This window comes from Platalea leucorodia (assembly GCF_965183815.1).
Source record: "Platalea leucorodia genome assembly, chromosome: 4".
Classification (NCBI taxonomy): Eukaryota; Metazoa; Chordata; class Aves; order Pelecaniformes; family Threskiornithidae; genus Platalea; species Platalea leucorodia.
The window spans coordinates 6,476,465-6,498,073 of NC_138826.1; the positions used below are offsets into that span (position 1 = coordinate 6,476,465).

The 21,609-nt window shown below is 35.0% G+C and overlaps 1 protein-coding gene across 2 annotated transcripts in view; it reads right to left on the reverse strand.

Moving 5' to 3' along the window:
• Nucleotides 1-940: 940 nt before the first annotated feature.
• WDR11 (WD repeat domain 11) overlaps nucleotides 941-21,609 on the reverse strand; it is a 47,443-nt gene continuing 26,774 nt past the window's right edge. Inside the window, exons 13-29 of one of the 2 annotated variants that reach the window (XM_082309688.1) lie at nucleotides 19,501-19,576; nucleotides 18,012-18,120; nucleotides 17,562-17,686; nucleotides 16,982-17,129; nucleotides 16,017-16,123; nucleotides 15,432-15,546; nucleotides 13,493-13,664; nucleotides 11,813-11,921; nucleotides 10,949-11,011; nucleotides 9,663-9,728; nucleotides 8,716-8,887; nucleotides 8,352-8,447; nucleotides 6,850-7,015; nucleotides 5,837-5,934; nucleotides 4,697-4,842; nucleotides 3,778-3,860; nucleotides 941-2,931 (exon numbers count right to left, since the gene is read on the reverse strand). In XM_082309688.1, coding sequence (XP_082165814.1) covers nucleotides 2,777-2,931; nucleotides 3,778-3,860; nucleotides 4,697-4,842; nucleotides 5,837-5,934; nucleotides 6,850-7,015; nucleotides 8,352-8,447; nucleotides 8,716-8,887; nucleotides 9,663-9,728; nucleotides 10,949-11,011; nucleotides 11,813-11,921; nucleotides 13,493-13,664; nucleotides 15,432-15,546; nucleotides 16,017-16,123; nucleotides 16,982-17,129; nucleotides 17,562-17,686; nucleotides 18,012-18,120; nucleotides 19,501-19,576 — 2,006 coding nt within the window. In that variant the 3' untranslated portion in view covers nucleotides 941-2,776. Of the gene's footprint in view, nucleotides 2,932-3,777; nucleotides 3,861-4,696; nucleotides 4,843-5,836; nucleotides 5,935-6,849; nucleotides 7,016-8,343; nucleotides 8,448-8,715; nucleotides 8,888-9,662; nucleotides 9,729-10,948; nucleotides 11,012-11,812; nucleotides 11,922-13,492; nucleotides 13,665-15,431; nucleotides 15,547-16,016; nucleotides 16,124-16,981; nucleotides 17,130-17,561; nucleotides 17,687-18,011; nucleotides 18,121-19,500; nucleotides 19,577-21,609 lie in introns of those variants that run through there. The other variant, XM_082309689.1, reaches the window with a different exon arrangement.

Sequence of the window (21,609 nt, forward strand, 5' to 3'; positions counted from 1 at the left end):
CTCCAGAGCTATGGCTGCGTTACAGACTTCGCTGTTGACAGAAGCTTCAAAATGCACAACCTGGCACATACAGATTCTAAACTTCAGCTGCTACTTGAACTATTCACAGCGGTTTGAGGAAGGAATTCTCAAAGGGATGGAAGGTGTTAAAATCATATTTATTGGAAACTTTTAAAAATTCATTCAGTTCCCTTTGTATGTTCCAAACTCTCAGGTTTGTCCTTCAAACACACAAGTGAGAAGCTTCTCACATTTCACTCTGTACAAGCCAATTACACATCAGATGTTGATCTGTATTTTTTTAAACAACATCTAAGCCAAAGTGACAAAAGCACCCTAAGAGCCAAGAGGAAAGTTACGTGAACTAGGAAGGAGAAAAAGACGACTTCACTGACATGGACCTCAGCACGTCATATTTTTGAGAAGCTGATTATCTACATTGACGTTAAGTGTACCTACCTGCTAGACAAAACCAAGATGTGCAATGCTCGCTGGCATCAGCTGAGAAGCAAGAAAAAATCTTGTATTACTGTCTGCGGGGTAGCGTGAAAACAGAAAGGATGTGTTTTACTTTCATCACTTATTTCCATGCTTTTAAAAATCAGAAAGCACAGGCAATGTCCTGCTCTAATTCAACCTGTACAAATTTCACGTTTGCTAGTAAAGGTTGGGAATTAATACTGCTCAAACTCAACATTTCATTAGTACTAATATGGAAAATGTGAGTAATATGTATAAAGGGTAATCACTTCCTCTACTAAAACCAGCCCTGAGCGTTGTGCCGGTCCAGAAGGAAAAATGACAACAATTACACAATCAGCACTCAATCCCAGTGCAACAGATGACATTTTAAATAAAGACACACAGAGATTTTAAGTTTGGTTTTATTATTGTAGTGTGACCACATTATTATCTAAATAAACTCTTCAGTCACTTTTACACTCTATTTCCATCATAAAGGTTTCAATAGGGAATGCCACACAGTAGTCTGCAACCTTCACATTTAATAGTATATAGAAACATTCAGTATTAAAAGGCCTTTGCAATGTGTTTCTTTAAAAGAACATTAGATTTATAAATCCAAGTGTATATTAAAGCAGATTGTTTTCCAGAGACCCTTTGACAAACAATTCTACGTGATCTGTCAAAGAACAAGTTTGCGCGCGCTTACGTTAACTCTGCAGTAACCTCGTCCGTGAGTACTGCTACCAAAACCAAGAGTAGGAGTGGAGGAGTGTTGTAGTAGTCAATGTGAGCCAGAATTTAGCCCATTCTTAATGACAGTTAATTCTGCTCAACCCTGTTGCTCACCAGTTAAAGCTTAAGGCATATTTCATTGTATACTTATTTTCCCACGCTAAAGTAACTATATAAGCATTGTTCGTAATACATTGAACAGAAAGTATTTTATGGTGTATGTAAGATGTGGCGAGAAGAAATAAGATACATTGCAGTTAAAACATTTACTTTTCCATTTAGAGCAACGAAACTCACATTTTACAATTTGTATAAAACCCACCATTATTGAAAAGCCTAACCTTTCAAATTTTATCAAAAATGCTACTTTAGATTTGAATTAAAAGGTTTATGAAGTTAAAGAGATATCCCAAAGCTAAACTTTGGTAGCTCCAAACTGGTAAAAAGAGTAATTTTATTTTTTAGCCAAGATTAATTTTCACATGCCACAGTCTTCAATTTGCAAGTGCAATTTAACATCAGCATCCACTCCTCGGCTGTAAAATCTCTCTGTCAACCAGTAATAAATAGAAAAGATGTATCTGACATAAGAAACAATAATGAAAACAAGTATTTACATACTCAAATACTGGCACAAAAATGAGAAAAGATGTTACTGGTGGCATCCTTAAGTATCTGGCCGATAAGCTGTGTTAGCATAAAAAGTATTAATTAAAAAGCCAACATTTTGGCTTTCTCTACCTATTGTTAATCACACATTCAAATAACAAACAAGAAAATAACCGTGGAGACAGCGTTAGCAGTCTCCTGAATATTCTGCAGGAGCCTACCTTGCTGCTTGAGGTAGGGTCTTCTCCCATCCTTTGATCCCATGAACCAGTCAACACAAGACAGAATTTAGTCCCTAAGGTGTGCAGGGAGCACACACCCAAGAATAACACGGAATATAACAATACTTTAATTGAAAAAAAGGACGTTTCATTGATTTTTGGAATGTTAGGAAACTTTCATAAGTAAACACGTTAAAGATTCCATTCCAGACAGTTATGAAAATGACGATACAGTGAACTGATTTAAAATAACAGTAATTTTAAACAGAAATATTGGATTGAGAAAACACAATGTTCCAGGAAAGAACTGTGTGTTTTGTGATCTATATTTATTCTTTAAATATATTTATATTTTTATAGTACAGATTGAATCATTTATACATATAAATACAACAGTAGTGAAGAACTACAAAGATTTGATTATTAGAAGTAAATGGAGTAGGCTTTTACACAGGTATAGAACTTCTCCACATTTTAAAATTTGATTTCTGCTACAGTTGAAAAAGTTGGAAATGTTCTTGTATAATTTTATCATAGGCTTCTTTCCCCTCTTGTGAAAGTGAAGACAATTTTAACATAAAAATAAACATAAAACAGTTCTTAATCTTGCCTCCACACACATTTAACAATATTTGCTCAAATCACACATATCAGCTGTTACAGTGATTCAAGAGAAAAAAAAATGTATTTTCACACAGTGGAATCTCAGTCTCACAGACAAGCCAAATCTCTTCATAAACATAAAGTTCTTACTCTTGTGTCACCTCGTCTTTAGGCTGTTTGAGCTCCATCAGTAACTCTTTGCCAGTTTCTCCTGCTTTTGAGGCAAAGAGAATAGCTCCCTGTTTAAAGCCCAGGAGCTTCAAGCTTCTGGCATAATCTGCATACACAGCATGGATCAATTTATGTAAACGAAGCATTAAGGAAAACACAAATAAATAGCAAAATGAAAAAACTCAGAATGTTTTTTTCTTTCTCCTCACTCCTTAGCTCTCCCAAGCTGAAAATGCTGAACGTTGCTGCCAATTGTGCTAATCCAATATTTTTCAGCACAAATAAAGACAAAAAAGTTGCTTTAAATTCTACTATTGAATGCATATTAGCATTTATCAGGCAACATGCAGAGTGCTATAAACTAAAACATACCTTTCAGATACACATAAGTACCTACTACAATACCATGTCATCACTTGCAAAAGAAATTAAGAAATTGTAAGGTCATACTACACCATTTGTTCGTTAATTAGAACTGGAGTTATCTACATAACTTATTAACCTTTAATTTCCTTTGTTTTCACTGTCTCAAAACTGACTCCTTCATAAAGGTCTTCAACCACTAACACAGTATGCTGGTACATAGAGGGGTTCAACGCAGGATTTTTTCCCTGAGATACAGTGTTTAAAAGATAACTGAACCACTGATTTCACTACACAGTCTGCAGTAATAATTTCCAAGTTCTGCAAAGACCATTTTATCATTTGTTTTTCTCTCTCCTATGTTTATTTTTATTCACTTTTAGTTTATTTTCCAGTTCCACTGGCCTCACAGAGCATCAGGAGGAGGTAACGTTATGGATTTATGCAAATGACTCCTTTTCACTTGTTTCCTCATACTTCCTTCAAATTACACAACCTGAAAAATAAAAATAGGAACTCCTGTTCCTGTGCAGACTAGTTCATTTAACATTGGCTCACACATACTCACTGTCTATGAGTACACAGATGCAAAAACAGGATTTCAGAAAAAGGATATTTGTATCATCATTAACTTCAAATACTCCATACTTCAGACAAGCTTCAACAAATAAAGCTGCTCTATCAAAGTACCTCATACTGTTAAATGGAAAAAAAAGAGAGAATAATCCGTTAGGACAGGAAAACAGAAAAGTATTCCAAGACATTGCATCAAAACACTTGCACATCGGCTTTCTAAAATTTTGTACCTAGGTCTGGAGTGGTAAATCTCTTCTGCACTGAGGGCTGAACAAGGCTGTCAAACACCGCCAAGGTTAAACAGTATCACCGTTTAGCTGCCACATATTCACACTCTCACATCACACACCGCTCTCAGTTTCCAATGTTGCTCTCCCTTGCTCTCTGCACCTTCATGCTTCGTAGGCCGTAAGTGTTCGCTACATCACAACAGCGCTGAGTGCTTTCCTCATGGCAGTGACTGCTGCTACCCTGCTCCCAGGCGGTATGTAGGAACAGGTCATACTGCTCCCACGTGCTGCCTCATGCGCCTCTTGCACCCTTCAGTCTGGCACTGCCTTCTCCCCAAGCTTCTTACATCCCCCCTTCCTCTTTGCGCTCAAGGAACTGACATTTGATGCAAAATTTTTGGAAGATCAAGGCTTAACTTACTCAGAAATAATCATAGCTACTATAAATTGTTACTGCTTGGTCAATGGCTTCTAGGAATCTTAAAGCCTGCAGTAAATTTAAGTTCCAGTATATTTCCTGAAATTGCAACAAAAACATCAGTTCCAGCACGCAGAAGTGATGCACTCCTGAGGTTAAAGTTAATTAAAGAAAAACATGCTAAAATAGAAACAAATGTCAGAAATCAAACTGCAGACCTCCTCCCTCCCCCTTGACTTCTGTGTCACAAGTGCTTAAATAACGATTTTGGACAAGACAAAATACAGATTGTGCTGTTTCAGCCTTACCTGTGCAACATCTCTGCAACTTTCGTAAAGCATCCAAGTGACAAGAGGACAAGAATGGCTTTGGACTTCTGGTTGACTTGTGGAGAGCAAAGGTGATCTACCCAACGCTTTAACACATCAGCACACTCCTCTGAGTTCAAACGAACCTTTAAGAGATGGGAAAGCCAGTTACGAATTCTTGGCTGCTAATTAAAGAGAGCATTCTGCTTTGGCTTCATTTTTTTCAGTGAGAAACTTCGGACAGAAGTAAAAGCATCTGAAGTTACCAATTTTATTATAAAAAGTACGCTAAACTTTTGAATGAATACAATATAAAGAAAAAGAGAAATACACAGATACAAAAAACCTCTGCTCTGGTCACTCCACATTTACATGTGATTAACATTATTTTTACTACACGGCTTTACTAAAACCTCAAGTATCAAGACATTAGAAATCTTTATCCTTTGCTGAAAACTTAAGGACACAGCATCTTTATTTTTCTTACGAGTGGGATTCATCCATTTAGAAAATCTGAGTATGACTTTTTCCATACTTTCTGCAGGAAACATAACAGAAACTTTACTTGGAGACACTGAAAGATCATCCTTATTGACTCCTGTCCATAACAATATGGAGAATTAAGGCCGTGTCTTGATGCTTTTACTGTAATAATGTCTGCATACCAAAACAGAAGTTGGTGCAAATTTATGTGGTTGGTGCTAACTTTAAAATCCACACAGAAGCTACATGGAGCTCAGCACAAAGTCACTTAATTGCCTAATTACTTATCCACTTCCAGGAGTGGTTTTTTGTAGTTTATTATGAGCTCTGTACTGCTGTAGCTATATGCAACTTCACAAATCACTGCTCAGAAATTAGAAAATTGAGTATTCTAACCATTTTTAGGCCCCAATCCTGTCACTTGGATGACCAGGGCAGACCTTTGTAGTCAAAAGGCTGAAGAAGAACCTGTCAACACTGACTGAATGGACTGGCCTGTTATAGCTTAACACATGGAAAAGAACTGATGATGATATTTCAAATTGACGTTTCAGTTTTTTAACCTTGGAGAACTTTAGCACCCTCATCAGCCTTCACACCTCCGTATAGTAAGTAGGTCATTTGTGTTAGCAGACTGAAAATTAAGAAATTCCCTACCTTTGCAAGCCATGCTGCACGATTCCATTCGCCATAAGTTTGCAAGTAGCGACAGGCATCAGCAGCCTTATCGATCAGACACAGTAACTGCACACCCTCTGGAAAATAAGAAGCACACTATACAATAAGTTAAGCGAAAAAAGAGTTGCTACAGAAGTGTGAGCAGATCATTCATCCCCAGGAAAAGAATCTCTCTTATATCCTTCTTAGCATATGAAGATGTTGAAAAACCCTAATTTCTACCACCTGGCTCTCCACATAACCTGGGTGTCAGTTATCACATCTTTTTCTTGGGCTACAGAGCTTAGAAGGACCTCACAAAGCTCTCATTTATCTTTGTCCTAAATACAAATGACAAGGAGTTCACTGGACTTCTCATCACAGAGAGATAATGATCTTTGTAAGGGAAATAAACAGATTTCATAAATAATCCTTTATTTCAATTTAATGTTGTCCATAATGTAATTATTAACAGTGAAGCGTTAATTGTCCACAGAGTGGAAAGGATTTTTTCCAGACAAGTACAGACATTTGTACTTTATCTGCACGTCTTTGAATATTTCAGTCAATCATCATATTGTGAACATCTTTTGCATTACACAAAATTAACCTGTACATGTAAGAAAACACACTTTTTGAAACAAGTTCTGAACTGGAAAGGAAACTAAGTCTGTATTTCAACCTCAGTAATAAGAAACCATTTTTTAATTAATTCTTTAATTAGGAAAGTGGAAAATACGTAGCTTTATGTGCTCAGCCTCTTTTAGTGCAAACAACTGCTAAGAGAATTACTCCAGAAATATATTTTCCAGTGAAAATGAATCAGAACAAGTTGAGCTTTATAACTGAGTTACTGATCATTTTTGTGTTACCTAGTGTAGGTAGTGCATACTATCACATATGCAACACATAGGATCTATTACAATTTTCTGCTCTCTCAACTCCATCAGCAGCCTTAATAAGATCAGAACCACCAGCTTATAAGCAAACGTAAAATTAAAGTCACATTTTACCTGCGAGCTTTCCATTGGCTATCATGTTGGTTGCTACCAGTTTAATGGTACTTTGAGACGGACCTGATGAGGTGACAGTTGTGACCAAGCAAGCTTTGAGTGAATCGCAGTAATAATGTGCATTCTCTGAACTTGTTTCTAACAATAGTTGTACTGCTCTGTCAGTCTGGCAAGAGAAAAAACAGATGAATTTGACCACAAGATATTCACTTTTAACAAAAGTCTTATATTTTTACCCTTTTTAAGACATGGAACAAACAACAATGAAAGTTATTCTAAAACAGACTACAAAAATATCTACCACCATAGTAATAATTAAGGTTCTATTTCAGCAAAACATCCTTAGTAAGGATAGCATTTAAACATCTAACATGAACATAACGTTTATTCACAGCCTAAAATTTCTAGAAGATACCAAAGAAAAGTTTAATTCAGAACATTTATTTCCTTGTTTCCATAATCTTTTGAAGAGTTATAAAAGACAACAAGCATTTAATATAAGCAGAGAAGAAATAAAATTGTAAAGATGCAGAAACTGGCCAGGATCTCAAGGACTGATTAAATACCTTATATTTTAAAACAAAGTAGAATTCATCCATTTAAAATGTTAGATACAGCGGAGCACCTAACCAATGGGACTCATTACACTGGCGGCAGACACCTGTCTCCAAATCGAATGAATTACTGCAGGCATGTCATCTCTGCCTGTTATTAAAATGAGATGCCTAACTTTTAGAGAGGTCAATTTGGTGAGGTCAGTCAAGCTGATGGCTTAGATAATTACAGAAATAATGGAAAGCCACATTAAATACATATTAAAATACACTGATTCAATAAACTGGTACTTTTAAACTTCTATAATCTGCCATTTTAAACAGGCTGTCTACAGACAAAATATTTCTGGCGTCTTTTATTGGTAACATTTGTTGATGTGCTCAGTGGCATAGAAATCATTTAAGTTCGAGCTAGTAACACCAAAGCTATTTTTGGAAATGGATGCAGCACAACCACATTAGTAGGGAACAGCTCATGATATATACTGTACAAATGCAACAATATTCTTATCAGGGTGTCAGTGAGCAGCTCTGTACGGTGTTTCACTGCTCAGTACAGATCTGCCAAAAGCTTAGACATGTCCTTTGTTACCAAAACCGAGAGTACTAAGTGCAGACTTAGTTATCCCAAAGATGTTGTTTTTAAGTTATTTCTGAGAAACTCAAAATGTGATTTTTTTTTTCTAGTCACCATATGGAAAGAAAGATTTTTATAGGGTTCCCAGAAAAATTATACGTTCTGAAGCAGATAATACCAAACATTACCATATACCATGTCATTACATTGAGTCTGTAGCGTAATAATGTATTAAGACAGCAAAAACTATCCACTGGGTGAATAAAAGTATGAAACAACACCTATGAGTTAGATAAACCTTTAATTGAATAGGTTAAGTACATAAAATGGACAAGGAAGAAGAACAAAAAATTAAAATATTACCCACAAACCTGGCCCAAGAGAAGAAGCTGATCTGCACATTTCCTGGTATGATCATATGTCGATCTCTTCACCTCCTGGAGATTTACCCTTTCAAGTTGGAATTTCTGCATGAAGAAGGAAAAATATTGTAAACATAAGACTACCATAAGAAATAAAAATAAGCATTTAAAAAATATGGAAGTATTTGGGGAGTTCCAAAAATCTCCCTATTTTTGAAATAAGAGGGAGTCTTTTATTCCAGAGTTGTATGTTACTAGTAAAAGTGAAATATGAATGGTGAAAAGCTCTAAGATAAAAAGAAGGTTACAATGCAGAGCTTTTAATGTTCTGATCACATTCTTATTAAATATATTTTTGAACTCTTTGAAATACCTGGAAGTAATAATTTTCACAGAGTATATCATAGCATATATCCAATGGATTAACCAACTGTTCTTGAAGGATAGCTGTGTCTGTTGGTTTTGCAGGCTTTTGCTGGGATAAGCTGTGCAAATAGTGGGCAGCAATAGTCCAGAAATGCAGTTCAGATTCATCCCCATACAGTCTGTGAAGATACAAATCAGGATGTGAAATATGTTTGTATTTTTTCATATGTCACATAAAAACACGACACATTTAAAATATCTTTTTACAAAGACCATGCATTAGTGTGGGCACCACAAGTACTTTGCATTATCAATGGGACAAACTACAAGAAAAGATTAAGGAAGGACACTGAGCAAGCTAGGTAAGTAAAAGGTTGGCCAGAAGACTTACAATAGCAATTAAACTCAGTGAAGGTTCAGCATATTAACATGTGGCAATTGATATTCTATTATTATTTTACAGTTAATCACTAATATCCTCTTTCTAGTACAAGAAAGTTACTAAGTTTGAAAAATATCTCTGAATATAGACAGACTAAAATTAGCTACAGTTTAGGTAGAAGAACAACACAGAACAAATACATTTGAAATAAAAACCAGGCCTTCCTCTGTTTGCATATAATCTATTGCGTGTTGTGTGTTCTGAAATACATTTTTGGGCATTGCACAACTAAATGCAATGTAGTTAGCAGAACTGCATTTATGAAAAGTACCACCAAGACTGAAGGAAGTTCTCTACATCCAGCAAGCAAATAAAACTAAGTGTTTCAGTAAGGTAACATTTCCATTCTCAGTCCTGAAAACACTCTAATACGCAGGTAACAAAGGACTTTAGGAATTGCACTGAGTTAAAGGAGAATTAGTTGAGTACTTAACTTCAGCACATTCATACGCATTAATAGGATCAAGATTTTATTAGGAAACATTTGATATAGTTATCTGAATCTCTACTACCTGGCAACTAGGAGACATCTTTGCAACAGAGTAAAATCTGGATCAAGCAAAAGTTTCTTTATGTCACTGCAAAAAGAGAAAGCCATAAATAATTTGTAAAATGCTGTGCAAGTTTGTTTGTCTGTTTTTGAATACAAATAGGATATATCACCTACAAATTGAAAAAAATCAAACCAAAAAATACACAATTTGTTTTCTGAACTGAGAAAATGCATCTGTCAAAACAACTACACCAGGAAGTATACATCATTTGAAATATAACTGATCTCAACGAGCAAGTCACTCTACCAGTTTAAATACAAATAGTGAATCTGTCAGGAATCCCTTATTATAATAAAAGGAACAACCACGAGGTGTAGATGAAGCTATAAATTAGTCTGCAGTGATTCTGCAAATTACACTACTAATTTAATTACAAATAATTTTGCTACTATGTAGTGCCATAGCATAAGAGATCCACATGCATGAATTTAGGTTTTCTACGTATGTTTCAGACTGGATAAAAATATGCTAAGTTATCTTTTACATCCTACTAAGTGAAAGGACAAAAGGAAAAGGGAAGAACTTCTGTTTGCTAGCTTCAAATATTATTTTCATAGTTTAAATGGAATATCAAAATCTGTTTTTGGTGTAAGCAGAGCAATGTGCATGAACATTACTCTGGAAGTGTATCTTCAATAAAAGAGTTTTAGAATTGTTTGTTTTTTCTTCCTCAGAGCTTAAATATCTCAACTAACATTGGAGTATTTAAGTAGCAGTGTCCAATATAGTCTGGGCCAACATCAAAGAACCAAACACCACCGAGAAGTAATGCATAAAATATTATGAATGCTCACTGTTCAGTTACAAATTATACAGTAACCCTAATCAGTATCTTTAAAACTCTTGTTGTCAGCCATTACTATGGTAAGTCAATGTTAAAAATTCAACACTGACTTCCATCACTCTTTATGTGTTCAGAACGGTACATTTTGACTGTTGAGTCAATATTTAACAAACTACTTAGTTTGCTTATTTTAAAAAATATTTTTGAGATTGTATTATGGTTTATTAGAAAACATAGAAATAAAAATTTAAAATCTTCAATAAAATGAATAAAGCACCACCTTTAGGAGTTACATTAAAAAAATTAACTGTTTAAAATAAAAGCTGTCATTACTCAAGCTTATCTTTAGAGAGGCAAAAAGCATTTTTTCTTCATTAAGTTGTGAATTGCCTCAAATGTCTTTTTTTTTGCCTTCTCTGAATTCACTAGCTTACTCAAATATTAATAGAAAAATTCTTACTTGGACAATGAATTCAACTGCTCTTGAAGAAGGTTTTTAATATTTTCATTCTCTGGATAATCACTGGATTAAAAAAAAAAAGAAAAAAAGAAAAAGGTTTCCTGTATTACCAAAATGACAGACTTATCTGAAATGGAAGAGTATTACTCGTAGTAGAAAAAAAACAAGAACATCTATGAAAGTGTCTTTCATAGTCTTATGGTAAACCATTCATGCAAGATTCTTTGTCTAGTTACTAATTCCAAAATAGTAATGAACGATTGTTTTCGCTTCCTCTCAACCTCGGTCAGTGCCACCCATCCTTCTTTTCTCACTCTTCTTCATTAACCTTGAAAGTAATGAAAATAACAATGCCTAGCCCATCATTATGTGACCACCAACAGCACACAAACACAATGAAGGACACAGAAAGGTGCTCCTACTACGATGTTGAACTATGGCTCGCTAAAAGTAAAGACATGCCTGTTAGACTATCAGAATATCACTTTCAGTTACACTTTAGGAGCCAACTCTGACTATTCTTACATTAACTTCTTGAACAAAGAGAACACACAGTTGTCCTCTGAAGTAATATAACCTGCAAGTGACAGCAAAATATTGCCAGTATCTCAAAGCAGACGGCAGTTTTCAATAGCCCAGGGCTACTGAAAGTCAAAAGAAACAAAACACTTGACCCTAACGCCGTTTCTATTTATTACTTTTAGTAATAAATAGTGAAGCTATTATCTTTTTGACTGTCCCAAAGTGTGAGAAAACTTATATGTCTAACAGTTATTTGCGCAGAAAGACTACTAAAAGATGTACAATTTTAAAAACAACAATATATTATATACAGATATATATATGTTATATATACATCCTTACATGTTTATAATATCTAGAGAATATTTCTCATTCCATGGCTGATGCAACAAGAACGCTTTTAAAGCTAATGAAGCCCTTGGAACAAGCAGATAGGGACACCATGCAGGTTCTGAAACAAAAGGAAAAGATTCATTGTTGAGTGGCTAATGTGCAATAACACTGTGTTCAGTAATCATAAAATGTACCACCTTGTTTGCAAGCACCAGAAGAAAACCATAAATCGCAGGCTTTTTGTATACACAGCATGGGTTTCTAGACATAAAAGCTTATCTTTACACTCAAGCAAAAACATTTCATAGAAGGTACAGGGTTATCAACCATGCTCAAATGAGGATTTCGGGACATTCCATATTGAATTTAGCCATAGACTCCTGGAACACATTCTACTGGCACTAAGTAGAGCTGTATAGGATGATTATTGCTACTACAAGGACATACTGGAAAATAAGTACATTACAGTACATTTTGGTATAGCTGTATGTTTTAGTTTTACTTTGCAATCGTAGTTTCTACAGTATAATACAAGGATTAATACCCATCATCCCAAAGGGATGTTGTGAAGTTTAATACACATCTATATTAGCACAGAAATAAGATGAAAATTATAGTACTCTCTGTTGTCATACAAAGTTAAAAGTCAGTAAGTCTGCATTCAGTACAAGGCTTGGATGCTAAGCAGTAAATGCTACCCAGTGACTTAGGAGTAAAACAAGTACCAACCAGCTATATTATTACACATTCGGCAATTCCCTGTACTTCATATGCACTGGATGATGTAGGAATCTTGTACATGTGATTTTGTAATTAAAAGATTAGCACAGCGTAGAGGCAGGACAGCTAAATCACAGGCAACCTTAACCATGGCGTATCCGAATTTCAGTGTGCTCGGTTTTAGAACATTAATTTTTATAGCTTAATATTACAGAACATTCATTTGATAGCAAAAATAGCTGTGATAAATTATGTGTTTTCTCAAACATCCCACACCACAGCTCCTCACGTCACAATTTTGTTTATTACGTATCTTAGTCAAAATCCATGTTTTAAGGAAACTGCACGAGTAAAGGTAGGATTGACCAAAAAGACCAAAACAAAAGCAGTTATTCGGAACATCAGTAATAAAAAAAATAGAAAAATGTAGCTTAGTTAACTATTTAAATAGCTAAATATTTAAATTCTTAAACATATGGCAAAAAAGTCAAACAGCACTAATATCACTATTTTAGAGTTCAGTGGGAGAAATCTACTTTGAAAAGCAATGAATCAGTCTACAAACCGTCTTAGATATCTGGAAATACCAGAAAAGACATTTTCACACATTAACAAATGTTTCAAAATTATGTAATGAATAGCAGTCACGTAGGTACTGATACCCAACTGATGTACCAATCCTTTTTAGGTCAGCTTGCTAGACATCTGTACAAAAAGGTCTTATTTTGTTAATTTATATTCCAATTAAGATATTTAAAAAGTATAGTTATTTAGGAGATTTAACTTGTAGAAAAAAACATCCATATGCCCTAAGCCTAAAAAAATTATCGGCATCTGTGAAAACCACTATAGGGACACCTAATCTTCTACATATGACAATTCTGTTCTAACAGAAGTCCTGAACGTTTTTCTAGTCCACTTTCAACATGGAATATCTAGCAGCCAATAACAAAAAAGAAATCAACATACCTATTAAGTCCTGCTCATCCATTCTAAAACACGATGGTTTCATGGACAAGTCTAGAACTCTAATGCACCCATCATCTGATGCCAAGACCACTTTGTCTGATGTGCACCAGTCCACATCCAGGATTCGAAAATTGACGTTTCTTCCACTTCTTAAACTGCTCACCATTTGCACCTTGAAAAGTTGAGTTATTTTTCATTTTTAGTAGGCTCTCCATCACACAGTGTAAGACACTGTCACACACCCAAGAGGCATACCACAAAATTTGCAATAAAAGGTGAAGTTAGTCATAAATCATTTTAATGATAGTGTCTTCTGGAGAGTAGGGAATTTAGAAACCTTGGAGTAGGGCACATGGTTGCCCTGAAACAATACTTTTTCCCAATTGAGAGCCGAGAAAACATCCTTTTGAGCACAGCTATACAGCTGTCTTTTTGTTATCTTTTCTGAGATAAAATTTCCATGGTCAACTGGTGGAAATTTACATTCCCTCTTTAATTCCAGTCCCTGATCTAGCACACGTGCATCAAGGCAGAAGTAAGGTTCTCATTAACTAACTCATGCTCTTCATAAACATATATTTTCTTGATAAATACTGAACTTGTCTAGAAATACATTTAAAGAAACTACTAACATAACATCATGGGAATAGGATGATTTATTGTCCACAAACAATACACAGATAAGCAAAACCTTCTAAACTGCACTTTTAACCACAGGTCAGTAGTTAGACATTTTGTAACCTTTCTGTAGCATCGCAGAACATTACAATTGTTAATATAAGGAAATATTCACAAAGCCTCCGCTGCAATCAACATTCTGCTGTTTCCTTTCACTTGTTCTAGAGCAAAGCATCGAGTTACAGAGATGTAAGCTACAACAGCTCTAGAGCATGATTACTCTTAGCACTGAGAGAATTAGAGAAAAATGTGGAAATATCCGATAACTGGTTGTAGGCAAAGGTGAAGTTCCAAGGAGAGGATTACATGGATAATAAGACTGAGAATATAAAATATTTCTACAGATATTCTGAAAGATTTTCAGCTGAAAACGTGAATTAATTTTAAATGCTTTCATGTAGGAAACTCTTTTGCTTGTCCCAGAAAAAGAGCGGGAACAGCTATAGGAGGAATATCCCATGGCATCAAAACTATTCAAATGTTCTTCAAGGAGAGACTCATGGGATAGTATTCTGCTCTGCCTACAGAATTCACCGTTGTTGGTCATATCTGCTGTGCAACTCCTGTCATCAAGGGAGAGTTTCATATTGCTCAAATTAAGTGTCTGATTTCAGACCTGGTGCTCACTACAAAGTGAACAGAAAAAAACTAAAATTCCTGTTTCATACCCTCATAACTTGAACTTACTCCAGAGGGCTAAGCTAAAGCAGTACAATTATCTTTCCTTCCCCATGGTACTATAATCCCCTGAAAGACCTATGAAGCGAACCCCTGAAGAATTCTGAACGTTACTACAGAATTTTTGAATAACATGAGAAGCTAGACAACGTTAATTAACAAGTGTCTAACTTTCTGGTATTCCCTAACAAATTAAATCCATGCATTGAAGAATACATACTCTTGAATATGCACAAAAGTTAAGAAACCTGTGGTGAAAATACTCTCTTATACATAGATTAAATTCTAAGATTGAGGACACCCCCTTAAATTTTCAATGTCTGCCTCAAAAACACTACAAGAGAATGACAAAGAGTATCTCAGAGACATTGTCAGCTTTATGAGTGAAAGGTACTTTTCATTGATGACAGTTTAAAAATGCTTTATAGGAACTAAAAGTCTTCTGAGAAAAGCCATACAACTTTATTATACAACTGTCAGCAAGAAATCATGACTAAGTAAAACTTAATGCCTGACTCATCCTGATTTTCAGAAGTCATGTGCATTTTCCAAAGAAGCACATATCAAAACAACAGACGCTTACTTCTTTTGAATCCCAAATTTCTACTCCATCGTTGTACATTGCAAGAAGTTTTTGATTTCCTTTCCCTGGGGCAAAACGTATCTTTTTCACCCAGCTTCGGTGTGTAGGAATCCCCCTAAGAAAAGAAAAGCACAAGATTAATATCAATCTTTCTATACCTAATATTGTGGGTAGTTAAATCCTTTCCCTGAATGTTGCAGATCGTATTGTACAGATTGAGGAGAACAATATACACACACACACGCATACACAAATGGCTATCCAAATTATCATGAAAACTAAAAAGATTAAATGCTTGAAATAAGTACTACAATACTTAACATTTTATCAGAAGCCATTGCAGATTTAACATAAGAAAGATATCTAGCTGTTTTAAAAACTTTGATAAAAAGTTACTCCATCTGAAAACACAAAAGATGAAATCGTAACACAGTAGGCATTTTCTGAAATTTTATTTCAAAACACTTGCATTTTTCTGCTCACACACCCCAGAGGACCTCCTACAGCGAAGAACAAAAATGAAGGGGGAAAAAACATTCTAACACTCATTATCTCATGTTTATCAGACTTAATTTTCATTCATACCTGGATACTCTGGCTTTCAAATCCCAGAAGTTTAAGTTTCCGTCAACGTCTCCAAGAACCAGGATATCCCCTTTCCAGGCAATACACGTAATGCTACCCATACTTCCCTGGAAATATTTAAGCAGCAGAATAAAATCTTTTGATTAATAGAGCCAAACAGAGGAACAAACATTTCAACATTAGTATTTAATTTTCTTTAAGTATTATATAACACGACAGACCAAATTCTACTCAGTTAAAACAGAAACATTTCTATTGAATACAAGTATTTATCAAGTCAGTCATATTTGCTTCAATATGCTTCAAAAGATGTTTCCTTGTAAGAAATTTTGGGTTTAAAGCAATGGAAATCACTTCTCTGTCTCTGCTTGCAAGGAAACACCAACATGACAGACCTCATTAAACATAATACTAGCATATACTAAAGTAGGAAACAAAAATAAAAGAGTTCCTATTTGTAAGTTCAATTTATCAAAGTCTTCAAGAATAACTAAAAAAAGATTGTTCTTCAGAGCAACTGGGGGAGGTGGGGAATCAAACTTAAAACTCACAAAGATTTCTCTGGCCCACTCAAGCCCTCCTCATGAGGAAAGATAAAATCCCTTGACAGAGCATAGTCATGTTTCAGTAACATCCTCTTTGTTATTCAAGCTTTTTGTATATGCTTTACTAAAATTCTTAAAAATATGTCATGTAATTTATTCAGAAAGCAAGTCAGGGCCTATGAAGATTCTAAACTGTAAAAAAAAAAAAAAATCACTTATTTCAACAGTGTTTTCAATGGAAAAACTAAGATTGTGAAAACAGAATTGCTACCGTTTTTGAACTTGGAATTTTTATTTCATATTTCAAACTACTGCATTAATGACCACTTTCCACTACAATGCATATCCCTGATTTTTTTTCTGGCAATCATACCCAAGAAAAAAATGAAAGTATTAACAATATAGAAAATTTGAACTCACATCAGGAGGAATTCTTGCACTGTCTTTTACTGAGTTTCCTTCTACTGTGAGATGATAAACTTGCCCATCAGCACCTGTAAACACAAAGTGCTCTCTGGCAGAAATGTTCTGGCTCAGCTCCGATTTACTTTCAGCTTCCTGTAACAAGCTTTAAAGAAAAAACAGAACGAGACACAAGTATTTCTTTCTGGAAATTAGAATTGCAAGGCAAATTCTCCCTAACTAATGCACAGAGGCAGCACAAAAATGCATATAACCTTCAAAACAATTTATCCAGAAGCAATGGTTAACTCATTTATAAACTTGTGGAAAAGTTCAGGGGCAAAGAAGAGTTTTACTTCAAGAACCAGGTAACTAATGGACTGCTACAGACACACCTGAGAGAAACAGGTACACTTTTTCTCTCATTCAGCAGCAGATCAAAGTTTCACATCTAAAAGCTAAAGGGAGGCCCATAAAGTCGCTTTGCCTGGTACGTACTCAAGAATCAGTTCCAAAATATTCTATTCTATAGAACAATGGCACACGGTGGAAAAACAACAACTGATGCAGAACAGCACGATATCAGAATGAGAAATACCTGATCACAGAAGATTCTACGCTACTAACTTCAGTATCTGATGCAACTGTCTGCCGGGCCATGGCCTCACGGGCTGCTAACTGCTTCTTCCTTAGGCTTTTTAAGTTATGAGAAGGTGACCACTCCTGTGAAAAATTGTCCAGGAAAAATGGAAAAGACAAATGTTTACTCCCTGAATTTACTGGCGATTTTGCTGTTAATTATAATGATTTCAATGAATATTGCTTTCTAGGGTACCTCCCTCCATCACCCAAGGAGCAAACCAGATTTTTCCACTAGCACCTCCTTTTTCTTGCCTCTATTTGATGACAGATGCAAAAGGAAGAGTGAAAGCACTTATCTGTACGCTACAGATCCAGTAACATTTTGCTGCAAAATTGTTCATAGATTTTTATACTGTCTCAACATATTACATTTAATAAATAGTAAGTATCAGATTTTATTCCTTACCAAAGCAGTTGCTGTAGGGAAGTTTTTAGACATTTCTCTGAGCAGAGTGCATGTTCTGACATCCCAGATCTCCAGTGGTTTGTCTTTAAATACTACAGCTAGATACTGCCTAAAACAAGTAAGAATTTACTACATCAAAAGTAATCATTCCATTTCAATCTGAGCATTTTACTTCACATGTGTTGTTCCTATCAGCACTCTGGAAACCCTCAAAAACTAAGAGAAAGCAGAGTAAATTAATTTGTCTCAAATCCCACTCCAAAGCTTGTGATTTCCTTGAGTTACTCAGGTGCAAAAGACTGTCTGAAAAAGCATCCTCCTTCAAAGCTAAAAGAATTAGAAATCTCTGTCAGGTACTGCTCAATTACTGTAAAGGAGACAAGGGAAGGAATTCAGAGAAAGCAGCAGCACCTCTAATTTAGCCATATTCAGCCCGAATTGATGACTGCACCAGATATCAGAAAGACATACCAAGCCTTTAGCTTAGAGATATTTTTTTTCTCTACTCCAGATGCATGTCAGTGTCCTAATCCAGTGATAAATGAGTATAAAATCCTCTTACACTAAACCACTTGTCAGTCATGTCTTCAGACCTTTCATCTGTAGAGCTAGATGAGTAAAACACCTTCAATCTACCACTTTTCACATGTAACTCGAAAATACAGAGGCTCTGCAGCTCTATGTACTCTTCTCAACTGCATTAATTTCTATTCAAATGAACTATCCTTTCTTGTTCTCGCTTAACATTCTCGTCTCTTCATCTAAGCCCACGGCTATTCTTAATTTTTAATGTATTAATAAGACCATTATATGGTTGAACTCTTCCAAATTCTCTGGAACACATACATACTTCCAAAAATATTCCTATGCAAGCTGGAGAACATTAATTTTTTTCCTTCCACTGTAAAGAAAAAAACTTTTAAAGTTCAGAGATAATGCCTTATTAAATTCAATGCTACTTTAATTTCATTTATACAGGAAACTAAAGTAATCTCACAGAGTAATACTGTTGTTATTTTTGACCAGGGCCTCCTGTCACAGGCCTGATCTCAAAATAAGCAGGATTTCATGGTGAAAAATCATCCCGCTTTTAATGCCAATCTTCCGCTTTTAAGCAAGTCTTAAGTTAGAGAAAGAGGAACTAACTCATAACATAATCAAAGTTGACAAAAACTGTTCAGCACTTTTATTCTCCTTAATATTATCAAAATGTCTGTTCAGTGAACACAATTCTTAAAAGAACGAAAATATTAATGACTGACCTTGCAATGTGATTGGATCCTCAAGTGACAAAGTCAACCACAGAAACATTCACAGCTTTTGCACTTTGAACTAATATCCTAAAGTATTTTTCTCTCAGTGCTGTTGTACATTTGTCTATACTCTCTGGAGTGTTTTTTTCCTGGAATTTCTATTATTTTTATTAAGTCGTGAGGATCTTCATGCAGTACAGTAAAACTTATAAACCTCACAAAGCTAATCTACTTACTTCAAATGAGACACCTTTATCATTTCAATAGCTGGCTCGTCATTGCCTCGCTCCCCACGAAATGCAATGCTCCTGCCTGGAACACAACAACATGGGGGAAAACAGACATAGTTACTAAACTATATATAAATATAGAAATAGTTTATAAACTATTCTGTTTATAAACAGAAATAGTTTACAAACTAAACTAGAACACCTCCAAGTAACCTGCCCTATCTTACATCACTCTTGTCATTGTCGAAGTTTTACTGCATTTCAAAGGACTAAATATAATGTTAACTCTACTGTCTAATGTAATACCTGACTGGCTTCCAGAGCACAACTACTGAAATTGATGCATAATCAGCATTATGTAAATACAGAGAGAGAGTTCAGAGAGTTATTATTTTCCACTCAAAGCCAATGAGATATACTCTTGATTCCCCAAGGAGGAAATTCATGAGTAGATTTCAGGTTTTGTAAGATAAATTAACTCTGCCATAAACTAACATCATATTTAGAAGTCTGAAAGCATTTCCATGCTGAAGTATTAACTCATTCTACACTTAGCAGAACTATTTTTTCTCTCCAGCTAAAAGAATGGACACTGCTGAAAAGCCATAAGAACTTCTAATCTTATCCCCAACAAAATTTTGACCCACCTGTAGGAAGTGTTGCAGAATTAAAGGTGTTACACATATCACTAAAATAAATAATGACTGACAAACACCAGGATATCGCAGCATCTCCTATGCAAGTTTCATTCTCCTTAGCTTTCAAGGAAAATTCAAGTTTCCAAACTTCAGCCACTCTTGTGGCTACTCATAGCTAAAATACTTATCTTATGCCAATTACGTGAATAAATCTAGTTATCAACAATGCTAGTTAGAGCTCTCGGGTCAGAGGCCAGCCTGCAGGAAACCTTCCAGATCTATTTCCTTCATTAGTGATCAGACACCATAGGAATTTTCTTCCTTATTGTTGTTCAGAAACATAAATGAGAATTTTGTCAAAGTGTTCATGAAGTAAATACAAATCAGCAGAGCTTTCCTAGAACTGAAATAGAAAGTTGGGCTAATTAGTGATGGAAGACCCAACGATCAAACAGTTAGGTAGCTATGCCTTTCTTCTAAGTTTTAAAAAAGGAAAAGTAACATTTTTTTTAAGCAAAACATACATTAACATGTCAGGTATTCACATTTACTTGGAACTTGGTTGCCTGCAGAAATACTAAGCCCTTTATCAGTTATATTTATAAATGCTTCAATACTGATTTAGAAGTGAAAAATCAAAATCCCATTTTACATGAAATTAATTTTTAAAAGTATGTATCTTTTCTGTTTTGATTTTAAACAAATGAAGAAAAGACATTATCAGGAAAAAAAATAGAATATTGTTATGTTAAAGGAATAGCCTCTTTGTGCAGCACCCTGTAAATACAAAAATTGAGTCTTTTCCATAAGCTTAATTAAAAAAAAAAAAAAAAATCACTTTATGCTACATAAAGCAATTCAGAATTAGCCATGTGTCACAAGACTCAGGCTCTTCAATTAGAAATTAAATGGCTCCAGGTTTTCCCATTCAAAAATAATTTAAAAATATTGAAGTGCTTCCTATTTTGGGCTGTCTAATCTTCCAAATTATAACTCCTCATATTGTACAAATATTGAACTCAATCACAAATATAATTGTCATCCATTATAAGGCCAGAGTCATTGAAAAACACACACAATCTGTCTGTTAGTTTTGCTATCAACTGTATCTTTTTAAAAGTTATTTATTTTTTAACCCTTCCAATTCTTTATAGAAGTATATCCATTTTACATTCAGACACACACTCAAATTCTGGCCACGCGCCTGGCCTACTTTGAAAAATTATCTGTTGCTGATACAAAGCACAATAAATGGTTGAACACTATTTCAGGTGCACATGAAACAATGGGTGTAGACTATGATAAAACACATTTGAAAATAGATGCATTTTGTGAACAAAATATACCACTAAAACCCAATACTGCGTGAATGCTTCTAAACCTCCTGCTGACACATATTCATTCTTTTAATAAGTCAAACGACAGACATCTTTGCGAAGGTGTTGTTTCAAGTCTGTCTGTAGAGCAACAGATAGAA